The sequence below is a fragment of the Lemur catta genome, chromosome 6 (genome assembly GCF_020740605.2).
Source record: "Lemur catta isolate mLemCat1 chromosome 6, mLemCat1.pri, whole genome shotgun sequence".
Taxonomy (NCBI): Eukaryota; Metazoa; Chordata; class Mammalia; order Primates; family Lemuridae; genus Lemur; species Lemur catta.
The window spans coordinates 100,495,312-100,515,683 of NC_059133.1; the positions used below are offsets into that span (position 1 = coordinate 100,495,312).

At 38.4% G+C, this 20,372-nt stretch overlaps 1 protein-coding gene and 1 pseudogene across 1 annotated transcript; both read left to right on the forward strand.

Annotated features, from left to right (window-relative positions):
- The first annotated feature begins 8,403 nt into the window (after positions 1-8,403).
- On the forward strand, positions 8,404-9,512 carry LOC123640723 (60S ribosomal protein L7-like 1). The gene has a single exon (XM_045555289.1). It carries the CDS (start codon positions 8,423-8,425, stop codon positions 9,164-9,166), a length of 744 nt encoding a protein of 247 aa, XP_045411245.1. The 5' UTR covers positions 8,404-8,422; the 3' UTR covers positions 9,167-9,512.
- Positions 9,513-19,703: 10,191 nt separating this feature from the next.
- Positions 19,704-20,095, forward strand: LOC123640724 (annotated as a pseudogene).
- The last annotated feature ends 277 nt before the right edge of the window (positions 20,096-20,372 follow it).

The following is a 20,372-nucleotide window of genomic DNA, read 5'->3' on the forward strand; positions in this document are numbered from 1 at the left end:
AAAATAGTGTCTGAAAAGTTCCCAAATTTTAGGAAAAATACGGGTATGCCAATCCGAAAAGTTCAGAATGACCCCAAGCAAGATCAATTCAAAAAATAATATTCCGGTTCCTGCGATGGCGGAGTGGAGGTGACCTCCTGGATTCATGCTCCCAGAGAGGAAAGCATGGATCTCGGCCTGCCACAACACTAGAGGATTGCTCCCTTGCAAGAACAGTGGTGTGAATCCGTGGAGAATCAGCATGGGACACAGAGAGCAAGAAAAGACTGAGGTGAATGGGAAATAAGATCACGAAAATCTGGAGAGTGTGGGACGGACAACAGAGAGTGGAGTGCGGGACAGCTGTACCCACCTCACCAGTGAGTGAGGTGGGTTCAGCCCCACAGGAAAGCGGCTTGTTCTCCCCACTGACCTCCACACCCACTTAATTAGGGATCTGCCTGAAGCTGGTGCAGAATCACCGCAGGACACGTGGGGCTCTGTGGAGAGGAGACATGAATGGGAAACAGTTTGAACTCCAGGGGATCTGTGCCAGGACAGCACTTAGAAGGGGAGGGGCAGAGCTGCGCTAAGGCAAAAAGCAGCAAAGGGACGCTGAATTACAGATTTTATTTGGGGGCCCTCTAGCCAGGGAGCTATTGTGGGCTCCTGAGCTCGCCAGGCCCCTGGCTCTGGTGCCTGCTGGACCCTGAACATTAACCTCCAGCGCCGGCGATCTGTGGGTGGGCAGTCGCCATCTTGGGGTCCACAGACTAGTCACTGCAGAGCCATAGGGTGCCGGACAGCTCCCTGGGTGGCTCCCTCCCCTAGTTGTGCACCCATGCCAAGAGCTCTGGCTTTGTATGAACTCTGTGGACAGGAGACATCAACGGGAAACAGCTTAGACTCTAGGGGATCTACGCCAGGATGGCAATGGAGGCAGAGGGGCGGAGTTGTGCTAAGGCAAAAGGCAGCGAAGTGACGCCAAATTACAGATTTTATTTGGCGGCCCTCAAGCCAGGGAGCTACTGTGGGCTCCTGAGCTCGCCAGGCCCCCAGCTCTGGTGCCTGCCAGACCCTGAACATTCACCCCCAGCGCTGGCAATCTGCTGGCAGGCAGTTGCCATCTTGGGATCCACAGCCTAGCTGCTGTTGAGCCATAGGGTGCTGGGCGGCTCCCTGGGCGACTCCCTCTCCTAGTCCATGGACCCTCTCTAGGAGCCCAGCACTTGTGTGAAAACTGAGTGCCTCCTCAGTCGTGAGAGTGTGGAGCCTGGACCTTGGGAACATTGCAGGGGGGTGGGTAGAACTTTGCCCATGGGAGTTGCAGCACCTGGGGCACTGGGCGAGCAAGGGCACCGCGCCCTCCCCTTTAGCCAGTGTCTTTCCTGCAGAAAGAGGCAGAAACCACCCCTGGAGGGAGAGGAAGAGCCAAAAAAAAAAAAAAAAAAAGAGAGAGAGAGAGCCTTTTTGCCTGAAACCAATGTGAATTCTGGCTGCTAACTGAAAGTCCACACACAGTGACTTAACTCATCAAACTGGTCTTAGGTCAAACCAATCCTCTGGGGCTGGACCCATCAGGAGCAGCCCCCCAACTGAGGTAGAAAAAACTGTAAACAATACGCAACAGTCTCCCCCTAGTGACAAGGGAGGCAACATACCTAGATTACTTCACAGCCTGAGAACAGAGTACAAGGCGTGCTGTTATCTAGTCTAAATCAGTAAGAAGAGATCTAATGATTGTTCCAGATGGGAAGGGCTCAGCGAAATAACACGGGGACTATAAAGAATCAAATGGAAATTTCTGCCACCAGAGAGGAATACCAGCTCTCTACCAATTGATACAAACCAGATTCAAAATACCAACATGTCAAAGGAAGAATTTGAATTATGGATTATAAAGAAGCTGAATAATATACAAGAAAAAATGGATAACCAACACAAAGAAACCACACACACACACACACACACACACACACACACACACACACACACACACACAAGAAAAATCCAGGATTTGGAAAAAAAACTCACTAAAGAGATCGAAATATTAAAGAAAAACCAAACTGAACCCCTGGAAATGAAGAATTTATTCAGGGAGCTACAAAACACAGTGGAAAGTCTCAAGAGCAGGGTAGATTAAACAGAAGAAAGAATCTCAGAGATCAAAGGTAACCCTTTCCAATTATATAAGTCAGTCACAGAGATAGAACAAAGAAATAAGAGAAATGATGAGAGTCTACAAGAAATGTGGGATTATGTAAAGAAGCCTAACGTGAGAGTTATCGGCAGTCCTGAGGGTGAAGAAGACAATAAGCAAGGCTTGGATCACATAATTGAGGAAAATATCCCAGGCCTTGCTAAAATTCTACATATACAGGTTCAAGAAGCTCAAGGAACCCCTGGGAGATTCATAGCAAATAGGAAAACAGTATGCCATGCAGTCATCAGACTGACCAAAATATGCACTAAAGAGACCCTTCTTCTAGCTGTAAGGAGAAAGAAACAAGTAACATACAAAGGAAAGCCCATCAGAACTACTCCAGATTTCTCAACTGAAATCTTACAAGCAAGAAGAAATTGGGGCTCCATTCTCACTCTTCTGAAACAGAATAATGCCCAGCCAAGAATCTTGTACCCAGCTAAGCTAAGTTTTCTATACAAAGGGGAAATTAAGACATTCTCAGATAAACAAGGACTGAGGGAATTCACCAAACAAGACCAGCCCTCCAAGAAGTATTGAAAAGAGAGTTACACACAGACCAGCACAAGAAAGACCCATGAATGGAAAACCACTCAAGAACTAAACATCAAATCCCAGCTACCACAATGGCTGAAGAGAGAAAACATAGCAATGAAGTTCTACCCAACAAGATGAACAGAATTCTGTCCCACTTATCAGTTCTCTCAATAAATGTGAATGGCTTGAACTCCCCACTCAAGAGACATAGACTGGCCCAATGGATAAAAAAACACAAACCAAGTATCTGCTGTCTTCAGGAAACTCATCTAACTTGCAAAGATGCATTTAGTCTGAAAATAAAAGGATGGAAATAGATATTTCAAGCAAACGGTAGCCAAAAGAAAGCTGGCGTGGTAGTTTTAATTTCCAATAACTTAGTTTTTAAACCAAAAAAAGTAATAAAAGATAAAAATGGTTACTATATACTGGTGAAAGGCACAATTCAACAAGAAGACATAACTATACTTAATATATATGCACCCAAGTTAGGCACACCCAGATTCATAAGGCAAACCCTACTTGATCTGAACCAAATGATAGAGAACAATACTGTAATAGCTGGAGACTTTAACACCCCACTGACAGTACAGGACAGACCCTCCAAACAGAAAATAAATAAAGAAATAATGGACTTAAACATAATGCTAGGGCAAATGGGCCTGACTGACATCTACAGGACATTCTACCCAAAATCCACTGAATATACATTCTTCTCATCATCTCATGGGACATTCTCTAAGACTCACCAAATCCTAGGACATAGAGTATGCCTTAAAAATTTTAAAAACATAGAAATCATACCATGCATTTTCTCAGATCACAGTGGAATAAAAGTAGAAATTAACTCTAACAGAAATTCTCAATCCTATTCAAAGTCATGGAAGTTAAACAACCTTCTCCTGAATGATTATTTTATAAATGAAGAAATCAAGATGGAAATCAAAAGATTCTTTGAATTAAATGACAAAGGAGACACAACTTATAAAAATCTATGGGACACAGCTAAAGCAGTACTGAGGGGAAAATTCATTTCCATAAATGTCTATATCAAAAAGACAGAAAACTTACAAATAGACAACCTAATGAATAGACTCAAAGAGCTGGAGAAGGAAGAACAGACCGACCCCAAACCCAGCAAAAGGAGAGAAATTATTAAGATCACATCAGAATTAAATGAAAAGGACAACAAAAATACCATAAGGAAAATTAATAAAGCAAAAAGTTGCTTCTTTGAAAAGATAAACAAAATAGACACACCTCTTGCTAGGCTAACCAAGAGCAGAAAAGAAAAATCGCTAATAACCTCCATCAGAAACAGGAAAAGAGAAATCACAACTGATGGCACAGAGATACATGATATCATCTATGAATTCTACAAAAATCTTTATGCACACAAACTGGAAAATGTGGAGGAAATGGATAAATTTTTAGAAACACATAGCCTTCCCAGGCTTAACCAGGAAGATATAGAATTTCTGAATAGACCAATATCAAGAACTGAAATCAAAACAGCAATAAAAAACCTTCCCAAAAGGAAAATCCCCGGTCCAGGTGGGTACACACCCGGATTTTACCACACCTACTAAGAAGAATTGGTGCCCATCCTACATAAACTATTCTCCAATATTGAGAAGGATGGAATTCTCCCCAATATGTTTTACCAAGCCAACATAACATTGATACCAAAACCAGAAAAGGATGATACATAAAAAGAAAACTACAGACCAATATCTCTTACGAATATAGATGCAAAGATTCTCAATAAAATCCTAGCAAATCGAATCCAAGTGCTTATCAAAAAAATAATCCATCACAGCCAAGTGGGCTCCATCCCAGAGATGCAGGGATGGTTTAGCATACTCAAACATGTAAATATAACTCACCACATAATTAGAAGCAAAAATAAAGAGCATATGATCCTCTCAATAGATGCAGAAAAAGCATTTGACAAAATTCAACACCATTTTATGATAAGAACACTTAAAAAAATAGGCATAGATGGGACCTACCTAAAAATGATACAAGCCATATATGACAAACCCACAGCCAACATCATACTGAACGGGGAAAAATTGAAAGCATTCCCACTCAGAACTGGAACCAGACAAGGCTGCCCACTGTCCCCATTACTTTTCAACATAGTATTGGAAGTCCTTACGAGAGCTCTCAGGCAAGAGAGCAGAATCAAGGGAGTCCAAATAGGGAAAGAAGAGATCAAACTCTCACTCTTTGTTGATGATATAATGTTATATCTAGAAACCCAAAGGATTCAACCAAGAGGCTCCTGGAATTGATCAATGAATTCAGTAAAGTCTCAGGTTACAAGATCAATGCACACAAATCAGAGGCATTCATATATGCCAATAACAGTCAAACGGAGAACCAAATTAAGGACTCAATAGCCTTCAAAATAGCAACAAGGAAAATAAAATACCTAGGAATGTATTTAACTAAAGAGGTAAAGGACCTCTATAGTGAGAATTATGAAACACTGAGAAAGGAAATTGCAGAGCATGTAAATAGGTGGAAAACCGTAGTATGCTCGCAGATCAGAAGAATCAACATTGTTAAAATGTCTATAGTACCCAAAGTGATCTACAGATTCAATGCAATTCCTATTAAATTACCAACATCATTTTTCACAGATATAGAAAAAAATAATTTTATGCTTTGTATGAAACCAGAGAAGACCCCATTTAGCAAAAGCAATTTTAAGTAACAAAAACAAAATGGGAGGTATTAATTTGCCAGACTTCAAACTATACTACAAGGATGTGATTATTGAAACTGCTTGGTATTGGCACAAGTGCAGGGACACATACCAGTAGAACAGAACAGAAAATCCAAAAATAAAAGCATCCTGATATAGCCATTGAATCTTTGACAAAGCAGACAAAAACGTACTCTGGGGAAAAGAATCCTTATTCAATAAATGGTGCTGGGAAAATTGGATAGTCACATGCAGAACACTGAAACAGGATCCACAGCTTTCACCTCTCACAAAAATCAAATCACAGTGGATAACAGACTGAAACCTTCCGTGTGAAATGATTAAAAATCTAGAAGAGAATGTAGGAAATACTCTTTAAGAAATTGGCCTAGGTAAAGAATTTATGAAGAAGACCCCTAAGGCAATCACTGCAACAACAAAAATAAATGAATGGCACCTGATTAAATTAAAAAGCTTCTGCACAGCCAAAGAAACAGTCACGAGAATAAACAGACAATCTACAGAATTGGAAAAAATCTTCGCATACTACACATCAGATAAAGGACTGAAACAAGAATCTATTTATTACCCAGGAAAGTCAGTAAGAAAAAATCAAACAACGCTATCAGAAAGTGGGCAAACAACATGAATAGCAATTTTTCAAAAGAACATATAAGAATGGCTAACAAACATATGAAAAAATTCTCAACATCCCTAATCATCAGGGAAATGCAAATCAAAACCACAATGAGATATCACTTAACTCCAGTGAGAATGGCCTTTATTGAAAAGTCCCAAAACAACACATGTTGGTGTGGATGTGGAAAGACAGGAACACTCATACACTGCTGGTGGGACTGCAAACTAGTGCAACCTCTATGGAAAGTATTATGGAGATACCTTAAACAGATTCAAGTAGACCTACCATTCAATGCAGCAATCCCATTATTGGGCATCTACCCTGAGGAACAAATGTCATTCTATAAAGAAGACACTTGTACCCAAATGTTTATAGCAGCACAATTCACAATTGAAAAGATGTGGAAACAACCCAAATGCCCACCAATTCATGAATGGAGTATTAAATTGTGGTATATGTATACCATGGAGTATTACTCAGCTATAAGAAATAACGATGATATAGAGTCCCTTTTGTTCTCCTGGAGAGAGTTGGAACCCATTCTATTAAGTGAAGTATCCCAAGAATTGAAAAACTAGCACCACATGTACTCATCAGCAATTGGTTTCCCTGATCATCACCTAAATGCACATTTGGGAGTAATACCAACTGGGTATTGGACTGTCAGGGGGGGATGGGGAGAGGGGATAGGTGCATATCTACATGATGAGTGTGTTGCGCACTGTCTGGAGTATGGTCACGTTTCAATGTTCTGACTCGGGGGGATGGGGGTGGGCAGAGGGGATGAGTGTATAACTACATGATGAGTGAATTGTGCACCATCTGGGGAATAGTCACTCTTGAATGTTCTGACTTGGGGGGATGGGGCTTGGGGGGAGGACATGGGGGTATAACTACATGATGAGTGCAATACGCACTATCTGGGGGAATGGACACGCTTGAATTTCTGATTCGGGGGGATGGGCAGGACATGGGCAGTGTATGTGGCCTGAACTTTTGTACCCCCCATGATGATAAGCTGAAATAAAAATAAATAAATAAAAAAAAATTCCAAGACACATCATAATCAGATTGTCAGAAGTCAAAGACTTCAGCAGGAGAGAAGAAACTTGTTATGCATAAAGTATGTCTGGCAAGGGTATCAGTGGACTCTTTAACAGAATCCTTGAAATTCAGGAGAAAGTCAGATGACATATTCAAAGTATTAAAAAAATGAACCAAGATTAGTATATTATTCTACGTTCTTCAAAACTGTCTTTCAGAAACAAAAAAAGATATAAAGACATTAACAAAAATAAAATAATAAAATAAAATAAAAAATAGAAGCTGAGGAAGTCCATCACCATGAGACTAGACTTAAATACTAAATGGCATTCTTCAAGTTGAAATAAAAGGACAATAGTAACAATATGAAAATCTAGGAGGCCAATATCTTATCCATTAGGCCACTAGGTGGACACAAGTTATCAAAATCAGTGGGATATAGCAAAAGCATTCCTGAAAGAAAAACTAATATGATTAAATGGTCACACCCAAAAGACAGAAAGCTCAAAAATCAACAAACTAATAAACTATCTCAGGGAACTAGAAAAGAAAGAACAAATTAATTCTAAACCTAGCAGAAGAAAACAAATAACGAAGATCAGAGCAGAACTAAGTGAAATTGAGAAGAAATGATCTATACAGAAGATCATTAAAATCAAAAGTTGGTTTTTCAAAAAGATAAACAACACTGGAAGCCCTCTTGCTAGATTGAGAAGAACTAGAAAGGAAAGGACTTTAATAAACTCAATCAGAAATGAAGAAGGAGAGGTCACTAGAGACATCACAGAAATGGAAAACATTATCTTTGAATAATATAAAAATTGATATGCTCAAAAACTAAAAAATGTGAAGGAAATGGACAAATTCTAGGAAACACACAACCTTTCTAAGCTCATTCAGGAGGAAATAGAATTCCTGAACAGACCAATATCGAGCACAGAAATTGAAGCAGCAATAAAACATCTTCCAATAAAAAAAAGTGATGGACCAGATGGGTTCACATTTCTTTAAACCTACTGAAGAAATTATTCCAAACCACTGAGAAGGATAGTATCCTCCACAACTCATTCTATGAAGCCTATATCACCTTGATACTAAAGCCAGGAAGGGACAGAACAAAAAAATAAAACTACAGACCAATATCCCTTGTGAATATAGAAGCAGAAATCCTCAACAAAATCTTAGCAAACCAAATTCAACAATGAATCAAAAAAATAATTCATTATGACCAGTTGGGCTTTATCCCAGAGATGCAAGGCTGGTTCAATATATGCAAATCTAGATCAGTAGCTGCAACCCTAGAAAGATGGCGGAGCAAGAGGAAAGGAAAAAAATCCCTTTGGTTCCAGAAAATCTCCTGAAAAAGAGGAAGGCTTACCAAGCCCTCAAAGCCACCCAGGCAAAGCAAGCACTTTTGGCAAAGAAAGAGCAGAGGAAAGGAAAAGGGCCCAGGTTTAAGCGACTGGAATCATTTCTGCATGATTCCTGGTGGCAGCAACGTGACAGGGTGCGTCTCAGACGACTAGAAGTGAAACCTCATGCCTTGGAATTGCCAGATAAACACTCCTTGGCCTTTGTTGTACGCATCCAAAGGATTAATGGGGTGAGTTCACTGGTGCAAAAGACCATTGCAAGACTTCGCCTAAAGAAAATTTTCAGTGGCGTCTTTGTTAGAGTCACGCCGCAGAGCCTAAAATTGCTGCGTATGGTGGAACCTTATGTGACCTGGGGATTTCCAAATCTGAAGTCTGTCCGTGAACTCATTTTGAAACGTGGACAAGCCAAGGTGAAGAATAAGACCATCCCTCTGACAGATAACACAGTGATCGAAGAGCACCTGGGGAAGTTTGGTGTCATTTGCTTGGAAGACCTCATCCATGAAATTGCCTTCCCGGGGAAGCATTTCCAGGAGATCTCATGGTTCTTGCGTCCTTTCCAACTCTCAGTGGCCCGTCATGCTACCAAGAATAAAGTGGGCTTCCTCAAGGACATGGGCTCACCTGGCTATCGAGGTGAACGCATCAATCAGCTCATCCACCAGCTGAACTAGACCCCGAATATCTGAAAGCACAGTGCATTGGGAGCATGTGTTTTTGGGTTTTGGAATTATCAAGTATCTTCAGAGAAGATTATTTTCTGCTCTATCTTCAAAAACGAAGGGAAGGGTCAGGAAAAAGACAGTCGGTTATACTCATGGCAGGAACATCTCATCACAGTCCAGTTCCAAGGAAAAATTCCAGTGTTTTCCACTTTGGCTGCTGCCACCTCTGAAATCACATGCCATGGAGAAAGGAGTCCTGCTTTGTCAGATCTTCTATCCTGCGGTTAAATGTTGGTGAATGAATGACTCAAGCATGTGTATGAGGATCCCTAAGACTCCTGCAACTGTGGACCAAGCCCAGGGGCATACTTGAATCTGGGTATTCCCAGGGTTTTGTTTTGAAAAGACTTGAAATACAATTAGAAAGGAGAATGCAAAAACAAGTGCTCGGTTGTTTTTTTGAATCCATGTTCCAAGTTTTCAGTGATGGCTTTGAGAACTCTCAGACTTGGCTGGCTCTAAGTGCATCTGGTGGCTTTTGTATCCTACTCTGCAACTGGTTTAGTCCCTTTCTCTAGTTCAGGATTTGAGGATGAAGGACCACTTTGACCGGTACATGCATATACTCAAAATTTTGCTTACAATTTTAGGGTGTTCATAGACTCTTCTCCCCAGGGACCTTTGCGCTTCATGTGAGGAAGTCCTGCTTTTCCCAGGATTGGTCACCCAAGCCCTGATCTTGCTAGTCTCTGGTTCCATTGTCTTGCGGAAGACCAAAGCTGATCAAGATACCTTTTCCCCTCCCTTCACAGTGGCAGACTATTGCCCCTGCACCTTGAAGTCTGGGAAATGCCCACCATTCCTCCCCCTCCCCCTCGGGTTGAGGATGGAATTTCATGGTTTCTGTGATGATCTTCTCCTTAAAACCAGGATTAGGAAGGAATGAACCATTTTCTTGGTTTGGCATGGATGAGGTTAGCGCTATTTGGCTTTTTGGGCATCTGGCAGGCAGCTTAATTGACCTTTATCTTGCATATTCTGAAGTATTGCCCTTTGTCCTGATGGTAATGTAGACACCAGCAATAGGCTTTCTGAGCATGTTAACTTTAAAGAAGTCAGTCTGATACTCTTTGTGTTTTTTCATCTGTGTCCACTTCTAAGCGGGCCTTCACTTGGTTGCCTCGATAATGAGGATGTGCCAGGCCTAGGTTAAATTTGGAAATAGGCATGACCATTGTGTTCTGGTCCTTTCAGGTCAGCTTTGCTGCAATTTTGGCTCATGGGGCCCTCAAATATAGCTGTGAAATTAAGTTAGAGGTATAACAGTGCCCGAAATGTGCCAGGTTATGAGGTAATTAATTAGGTTGGTTGGCTCCAGAGTTAACCTGCCAGCAATAGATGTTATAGATGTTACTCTTATGTTTTAAAGCATTGTGAAATCAGATTACTTTAAAATGATGTATCACAGAGTCATGAGAAAAAAGGTGTTGTGAGAATGGAAACTCAGGGCTTAAATCCCAGCTGTCTTATATAAATATGGGAACAGTATTTCCATTCTTGCCTGTGAAATGGAGCTAATACCCTCTAGCGTGTGTGCCTCATGTGGTGGTTAAAAGGTTTGAGCAAAATAATAGTTTGTAATTTATAATTCTGTATAAATAAAAGGTTATCACAAAAACAACAAAAAAAACAATATATGCAAATCTATAAATGCAATTCACTACATAATTAAAGCAAGAACAAAGACCATATAATTCTCTCAATAGACACAGAAAAAGCATTTGACAAAATCCAGCAAAAGAGTTTTATGATAAAAACTCTTTACAAAATAGGCATAGAAGGGACATTCCTTAAAATTATTAGGGCCATATATGATAAACCCACAGCCAATATCATATTGAATGGGGATAACTTGAAAGCATTCCCACTTTGTACGGGAACTATACAATGTTGTTCACTATCTCCACTTCTATTCACCATAGGGCTGGAACTCCTTGCCAGAGGAATTAGTTAAGAGAGGGGAATTAAGGGTGCCTAAATGGGAGCAGAAGAGGTCAAACTCTCTCTGTTTGCTGACACTATGATATTATATATAGAAAATCCCAAAGATTCAACCAAGAGACTCCTGGCATTGATAAAAAAAATTCAGTAATGTCTCAGGGTACAAAATTAATGCATACAAATCAGTGGTATTCATATATGCCAATAATAGTCAAGCTGAAAATGAAATCAAAGACACAACACCTTTCATAATATCATCAAAGAAAATTAAATATTTAGGGATATATTTAACAAAGGAGGTGAGAGACATATATAGCTAGAACTATGAAACACTGATAAAAGAAATAGTAGAAGATGTAAACAGGTGGAAATCCCTACCATGCTCATGCATTGGTAGAATAAATATTGTTAAGCTGTCCACTCTACCTAAAGTGATCTATAGAATTAATGCAATCTCTATCAAAACACCACCATCATTCTTTACCAATTTAGAAAAAATAATCCTATTCTTCATCTGGAACCAGAGAAGACCTCACATAGCCAAAGCAATCTTAAGCAAAAAGAACAAATTGGAGGCATCACTCTGCCAGCCTTCAAACTTCATTATAAGGCTATAGTAACTGAAAGAGCATGGTCCTGGCACAAGAACAGAGTTATAGACCTTTGGAATGGGACAGAGATCCCAGATATAAAACCATCCTCATATTTTCATCTAATCTTCGACAAAGGAGACAAAAATATACATTGGGGAAAAGAATCTCTATTCAACAAGTGGTGCTGGGAAAACTGGATATCCACATGCAGAAGATTGAAACTGTATACCTACCTCTGATAAAAATCAGCTCATGGTAGATAGCAGTCTTAAACCTAAGGCACAAAACCTTAAGAATTCTGGAAGAAAAGGTTGGGAAGACACTTATAGACATCAGCCTAGGTAAAGAATTTATGAAGAAGACCCCTAAAGCAATCACAGCAGCAACAAAAATAAACAAATGAAACCTGATCAAATTAAAAAGCTTCTGTCCAGCCAAGGCAACTAGCTTTAGAGCAAATAGACAATCTACAAAATGGGAGAAAATACTTGCTTTCTACATATCCAATAAAGGGCTTATAAGAATGTATATAGAACTTAAGAAAATAAACAAGAAAAAAACAAACAACCCCATCAATAAATGGGCAAAGGGCATGAACAGAAACTTTTCAAAGGAAGACAGACTAATGGGCAGCAAACATATAAAAAAAGTGCTCAACATCTGTAATCATTAGGGAAATGAAAATCAAAACTACAATGAGATATCACCTAACTCCAGTGAAAATGGCCTTTATCCAAAAGTCCCAAAACAACAAATGCTGGCATGTATGTGGAGAGATTGGAACATTTGTACACTGCTGGTGGGATTGCAAATTAGTACAACCCCTGTATAAAGTAATTTGGAGATACCTCAAAGAGCTAAAAATAGAAATACCATTTGATCCAGCAATCCCACTACTAGGCATCTATCCAAAGGAAAAAAAGAAATTCTATGATAAAAGCACCTGAATTCAAATGTTTATAGCAACACAATTCACAATTGCAAAGATGTGGAAACAACCGAAGTACCTATCAATACATGAGTGGATTAATAAAATGTGGTATATATATATATATATATATATATATATATATATATATATATATACACCAGGGAATACTATTCAACTACAAAAAACAATGGTGAACTAGCACTTCTTATGTTATCCTGGATAGAGCTTGAGCCCATCCTTTGAAGTGAGGTATCACAAGGATGGAAAAACACGCACCACATGTACTCACCATCAAATTGGCAGTAACTGATTAGCAGTAATGTGTTCACATGGTAGTAATACTCAGGGGGTGCTGGTCAGGTGGGGGAGCTAAGGAGGTTTCGAGGGTGGGGGGAGGGGGGAGAGTAAACCCACAGCTAATGGAAGCAGAGTGCTCTGTATGGGGTAAGGACATGCTTGTAGTTCTGGCTTGGGTGAGGCAAATGCATCATATGTACGGAAAATGTTTGTACTTCCATAATATTCTGAATTAAAAAAATATCAAACACATCCTGGAGCTGAAAAACACAAGAAACGAAATAAAAAATGCAGCATACATATACCACATTTTACTAATCCACTCATATACTGATGGGCATTTGGGTTGTTTCCACATTTTTGCAATTGTGAATTGTGCTGCTATAAACATTCAGGTGCAGATGTCTTTTTGATAGAATGTCTTTTGTTCTTTTGGGTAGATGCCCAATAATGGGATTGCTGGATCAAATGGTAGGTCTACTTGTATATGCTTAAGGTATCTCCATATTGCTTTCCACAGGGGTTGCACTAGTTTGCAGTCCCACCAGCAGTGTATGAGTGTTCCTATCTCTCCGCATCCAAGCCAACATGTATACCATGGAGTATTACTCAGTTATAAGAAATAATGGTGATATAGAATCTCTTATGTTCTCCTGGACAGAGTTGGAACCCATTCTACTAAGTGAAGTATCCCAAGAATGGAAAAATAAGCACCACATGTACTCACCAGCAGATTGGTTTCCCTCATCATCACCTAAGTGCACATTTGGGAATAACACCAATTGGGTGTCGGGCAGATGTGGGGTGGGGGAGGGGATGGGTGTATACCTACATAATGAGTGCGATGCACACTCTCTGGGGAATGAAGACTCTTGAAGCTCTTACTCGGGGGTGGGGGCATGGGCAATATACATAACCTAAACTTTTGTACCCCCATAATATGCTGAAATAAAAAAATGCAGTAGTGATAATTAATAGAAGACTTGATCATGATGAAGAAAATAGTCAGTGAACTCAAAGACAAGCTATTTCAAAATATACAGTAATAGGAGAAGAAGAAAAAGGAATGAAAAGAAACAAAGCTTATGAAATCTATGAGGCAACATCAAAGGAGCAAATACTCAGGTCACCACTGTTCAGAAGGTAGCAGAAGAAGACAAAAGTGTAGAAAGCTTATTTAAAGAAATAATAGCAGAATATTTCCCAAACCTGGAGAAGCATCTAAAAATCCAGCTGGGGAAGGAATGACACAAATCAGCTTCAACCAAAATAAGACAAACACAAGATATATTATAATAAAACTTTCAAAGGTAAAAGACAAAGAGAGTTTTGAAAGCAGCAAGAGAAAAGAAGAAAATAACGTGGCTATTATAAATATGTTTATGGTACTATAGAAAAATATTATCATAATATATGAATAGATGTGATCGTTTAGCATAGAAATGAAAATTATAAGAAAGATACAAATAGAAAGATGATAAAATTTAAAAATGGTATTTTAAGCTTATTAGCAGATTAGAATCAGAAGAAACTCAAAGACATAGCAATAGACATTATTTAATCATAAAAAAAGAGTTTGAATAAAAATATACATAGTTTAGCAGACATGTGGGATGAATGAGACCTAGGAGAGGAGAGAGACAGAAAATAAAATGTCAAGTGCATCCCTGCATAATAAAAGACCACCTCACATTCTGACATGCTTCATCCTTGAACTTAGAACACCCAACTTCCGGAGACGCTGTCTTGTCAAGGGAGATCAGATGTCCACCTCACTATATGCTGTCCACTAAAATTTTGCAGTAGACTTTTAATGAGGATTATGTGACGCAGAAATTTTCAGCTGGCTCTGATCTGAACAGTATTTCTGATTTTCTCATGTGTGGAATAGATTGCAAGTATTTCCTTGGTACAACACAGCAAGTAAACCAGATATGGCTTAACTAAGGAGTGTCTGTGTTGGTTTCACCAGTAATCAGAAATGTGTCATTTAGGGTTTCATCTCATATCAGGGCATAGAGTTTGACATTAATAGATATATTGATAAATAAACAAATGGAAAGATGAAAGATAGATTTGTACCATATGCATATGTACTTGCACAGATAATCAGTATTATAAGCATACATACAAATACAGATAAGATAAAAAACACTATGTAATTGCGAGCCATCAGCTATTATGTCATACTCTCATGTTGTTACTTTCCCATATTTTAACCTTAAATTTCTGCATCATTCTTATTTAGGCATATCTATTGTATATAGATTATAGGAAGGTTTTGATTTTTCATGGATTAATTTTTCTAGGTAAATATAAATCATAAATTATTATCAATATAAAATATATGCGTGTTCTTAGTTCTGGAACTCTTTTATGCCATTCTTTATAGTTTGTGATTTTAAGGGGTTATTTTGTTTTATTGTATATACTTTTTCATTTTTGACATTTAAAAAAAGTTTTCTTATATACAATTTGGAATAAAAAGAGAAGAAATTACTGGGGCCAGTGCAGTCAGTTGTAGTAAACACTAAGGAAACACTAACAAGTTAACTGTGCTGACTGTTTAAAGGTTCCTATTCTGGTAATCTAAGAGAGACCTGTTTAAGAATTACAAACCTGGGCTCCTGAGCAGTCGAGAGAGAAACTATTTCCAGTGTTCTAGCTGCAGTCACCAAGGAGCAGATTAATCAAAGTCCTGCTTGAGTAGTAATCCTTGTTCTCTCCTTTCATGATCTGCTGAGGCTACTCATCACTGTATCCCAGTTGGCCCTCTCCAGGGTTCCAAGAAGTCTATGTTTATATGTAGTTTTAAACTCATGTTCCAATTTTATTCTTCATCCCCTATCATTTTTTTGTCACAAAAATTAAAAGGGATGAAGTCCAAGGGAGGCTTGAGTCCCTTATCTTTGGAATCTTGTTGATTTGGAGGAGAAGTTTACTCACTCACATGACCTTTCTTCTGTTGGACTCTGCCCATAGATATTTGGCTTAATTTTCTTTTATGGTGCTACTTATATTTCCATATTTTTCCAAATATTGGGGACAGTGATACTGGCAATAATCATTAGCAGAAAAAAAAAATAACTTGTGAGAACTGACAAAGGGTACAGCCTATCCAAGACTTGTCTAATTTTTTTAAAAGTTAAATTTTGAAGATAAACAGATACTCAATCTATATAAGTTAGAATTTTTATAATACCATGAAGGCAGAGGTGTTGAACATGGTCACCAGGGTCTGTTGGGGGGTGGAGAATGAGACAGAGGGGAATGATCCTCACTTGATCACTATATAACCTTCCTTCAACATATTTCCTTTGGTTTGATGATTGTATTTGGTGTTCTTATGTGTTTATTTGCTGTTGCTTTTCAATCTTAACTTTTTTATTCTTTTGTCTGTACATTTATAAACATAATAGATTTTAAAAAACTTCTTATTTTTGAATTTTCAGATACATAGGATAAACTCTCCCACTAATCCACTGAATAGGCATTTGATAGTGATTAGGCAAGGTATTGACTTATACCCTAGATATTTTCCTTCCTCTCATTTTTCATGAGACTTATAAATAAAATAAAGTTCATAGACACACTTATTGTATTTATTTCATGATTACAATGAGAATATTTACCTAGTTATATTTTACTGTGGCTCTAAGTCAATTGAGATCATTCTCAACAGATACATCTGTTTCTTGATAAACTTGGTCCCTGAGGTGATCATTCTAACAGACTTTATCCCCTCTTGGCTGAATAGGTACAGATTTGTTTTCTTTTTTCTTTTAAGAAGGGCATGGGGATGGTGGAAAATAACCAAGGAGAATATGATAAATGCCAATAGATGGTACTTACAGGAGATGTTAACTATAGAGTAAGAAAGAGATAAAAACTTCAATTAGTACTTTAATGATTAGTTTTATTGATAACCATGATTTTTCTCTAACATACCTCAGAAAATAGTGAAAATGAGAGATGCAAACTACTCTATCATATTAAGGTTAGAGAAATAAGAGGTTACAATAAAAATGTTTTTAGTACCCCAGGAGCTCTACATATAAAACCATCCTTCTTTCCAATCCTAGAAAAGGTCTGTCAAATCACACATCTGTGACAGCATTCCAGCTCATGAGATTTTCTGGGGATTTGGTGGCAACAGCTGGTATCTGGTGTGTGGTTTTACTCGTTCTTCTGGTGACTGTTACTGGCAATCTCCTCATAATTATGCTTTCCACCTTTGACCAGGGTCTCCATAACCCAATGTACTTTTTGAAACATATGTCCTTCTTACACTTCTGTTATATCTTGGTCACCATTCCCAAGGCCATTGTAAACAATGTGATCAACAATAGCTCCATCTCTCTAAGGATATATCCTTCAGGTCTTCCTTGTGGTTTTCTTGGCCTGCACAGAGATTGCCTTGCTGATGGTGATGTCCTTTGACCAATATGTGGCCATCTTCCACCCTCTGCACTATGAGGTCTTCATGAAGAGGGGTAACTGCATCAACATGGCCACTTATTCTTGGTTCAGTGGCGGGGTTCTGGAATCCTGCACACAGCCATAACCTTCTCTTTGCCCCTCAGGGCATCCAGTCTAATGCATTAATTCTTCTGTGATATCCTTCTTCTACTTAGACTCTTTTGCTCAGATGAGTATTTGGCTGAAGTTGGAGCAGGTGCCATCACCTCCTCATTGGGCTTTGTCTGCTTTATCTCCATTTCACTGTCATACATTCATGCCTTCTCTACACAGATCCCATCTACTGTGGGTCAGTCCAATGCCTTCTCCACCTCTGTTCCTCACCTGATTGTCCTGATTCTGTTTTTGGTGCTGCACCAATAGCCTACTTGAAGCCAGCCAAAGACGTTCCTTCTGTTTTTCACCTGCTGGTGTCTGTGTTCTACATGGTAGTTCCCCAACCCAGAATCTACAGTCTGAGGAAAAAGGACATGAAGGCTGCTATGATGAAATGTTTAAAGATCATATATTTTTGTTCTGTCACCTGCTGAATTTGCCAAAGCTTACAGAAGCCCATTAAATTCTTCCCACAATACCTCTTTAATTTCCATATACCACATTTTTTAAATTTCTTTGTTCATTTTCCTAACATTCTAGTTACTTTCATAATTGTCCTTGCTTGTCTTCCAATTGCCCAAATTTTCCCCAATTCGGTTTTCTAATTTTCCTCTAATTCAATATTATAATTTTTACACCCATTTCTCTCTACCTAATATCAAATAAAAAATATATAAATAATTTTTCAAAATTAAAAAAATTTGGTATTAACTTAAATGGACTCTTTTATTCAACACTGTATATTGATACCCTACCATGTGCTAGTGATTGGTCAAGGTACTTGGGCTACATCAGTGAACAAAACACAAAATTCCTGACCATGGAGATTTGATATTCTACCGGAAAACAATAGATATTAACTGAGCTATGTATTATTTTAAAATTAAAATAGTATGTAACAAAAACATAAAATATAAAATCTGCAAAATAAAATGGTTTTGGAGTTCTTAGGCAATTATACTTTTGAGAGTTAAGCCTTCCAACCAGGTGACATTTGAACAGATAATTGAAGAAAGGAAAATAGTTGGCTGTACAAACACCTGTGGGGAGGATACTCTGGGTAAAGGGATTATTCAGACAAAGGTGCTTTAGGTGCAGCATCCATTGTACATTTGAGCACAACAAGGCAGGCAGAGAAAAGTTGTGTAATCCAGAGAGAGAGAGAGAGAGAGAGAGAGAGAGAGACAGAGAGAGAGAGAGAAAGTAGAAGATCAGATTCAAGAATGAAAAAAAATAGTACACTAGGTTTTTCAGGGCTTTGTAGACCATTGTGAGGATTCTTAGAAAAATAGAAGTCTCCAGAGAATTGTTAGCTGAGGATAAATGTCCTGCCAATATTTGAATAGATAGGACAATGTCTGAATTATTGACAATTGATAAAAAGGGAGTGGGGATCTAGGCTGTGAAAAGTTTTAATTCTCAGATGAGTTAGGTATGGGAATTTTTGAGGTAGATAGGATAAGGAGACCAGTCTTAAATTACTGAGATGTTTATTAGATTCTCAGATGCAGAACTGAATAAAGTTATTGGAAATAGAAAGCTGGACTTCAAATGGGAGATCTAGAATAGAGATTCAAATTTGAGAGTCTATGGCATAGTTATGGCAAGAAAACAGAGAGAGTGTGTGGGATTACCAAGACTTAGTCTAGAAATAATAAAGTAAAAAACACAGTTCTGGGAAACTCCAATGAAATTTATTGAATTGCCTTCTTCCTGTTTGATAATGAAAGAAATTCATGCTATTACTTTAATTTACTTCTGATTCCTGTTGTTTTGTCATTATCATTTTTTCAAGCATTTTATAACTGAAGACTTGCTTCTGTCTTTGACTCCACAGTTGTTCAGCAAGATTATTTTGGCTGTTTTAATTTCTAAATGCTTGGTTTTCCTTGTTGCTGTAATGTTTATTTTTTGAAAAGGGTTTCTAGAGTTATTGCATGTAATCTAAGAGTGTGGTCTCTTCTGCTTTGGGGAATGTATTAAATTTTCTTGGGCCTAACATATGAACTATTTCTGTTAAAATTCTCTGGACATAAGGCAAGAAGTCACATTCTCTATAAATACAGATTTTATACATAACTATTAAATCATGTCTGTTAGTTATGCTAAAAAAAAAAAAAGAAATTGGATAAGAAATTAGAGGATAGAAATGGCGGATGTGAAGGCTGGAGAGGACGAGCCTGAAAAGTCGCAGGAAGCTGGAGTCCCTGGAGGACCTGAAGAAGAAAGAGAAAAACCTGTGAAAACTAAGACTGTTTCTTCCAGTAATGGAGGGGAAGGTTCCCGTCGCAGTGCTGAGAAGAGATCAGCTGAAGAAGAAGCTTCAGACCTCCCAACAAAGCCTACAGAGATCTCCAAGTTCGGATTTGCCATAGGTAGTCAAACGACAAAGAAAGCATAAGCCATATCCTTCAAACTTGGATCAAGTAAGCCTAAAGAAACTGTTCCAACTCTTGCTCCAAAACCTCTTTCAGTAGCAGCAGCTTTTAATGAAGATGGAAGGGATACACCAACATCAGCTGGACCAAACTCCTTCAATAAAGGAAAGCATGGGTTTTCTGATAACCAGAATTATGGGAATGAAATATAAAATCTCATCTTGGAAATGTCCATGACCAAGACAATTAAATGATGTGTTTTGAAATTGGGGTATGGGGTGAGTGTAAAGTTAAAAAGAACAGTTTCCTTTTTTAACGAACGGTGTAAGACTATCTTTGGAGCAGCTTTTTTTTTTTTCTTTTTCATTTTTTTGTTTTAAGATTGAGTGGTACACTAATAAATGAGAGTTTGAAATTCGAAGTAATTTATGTTTTATATA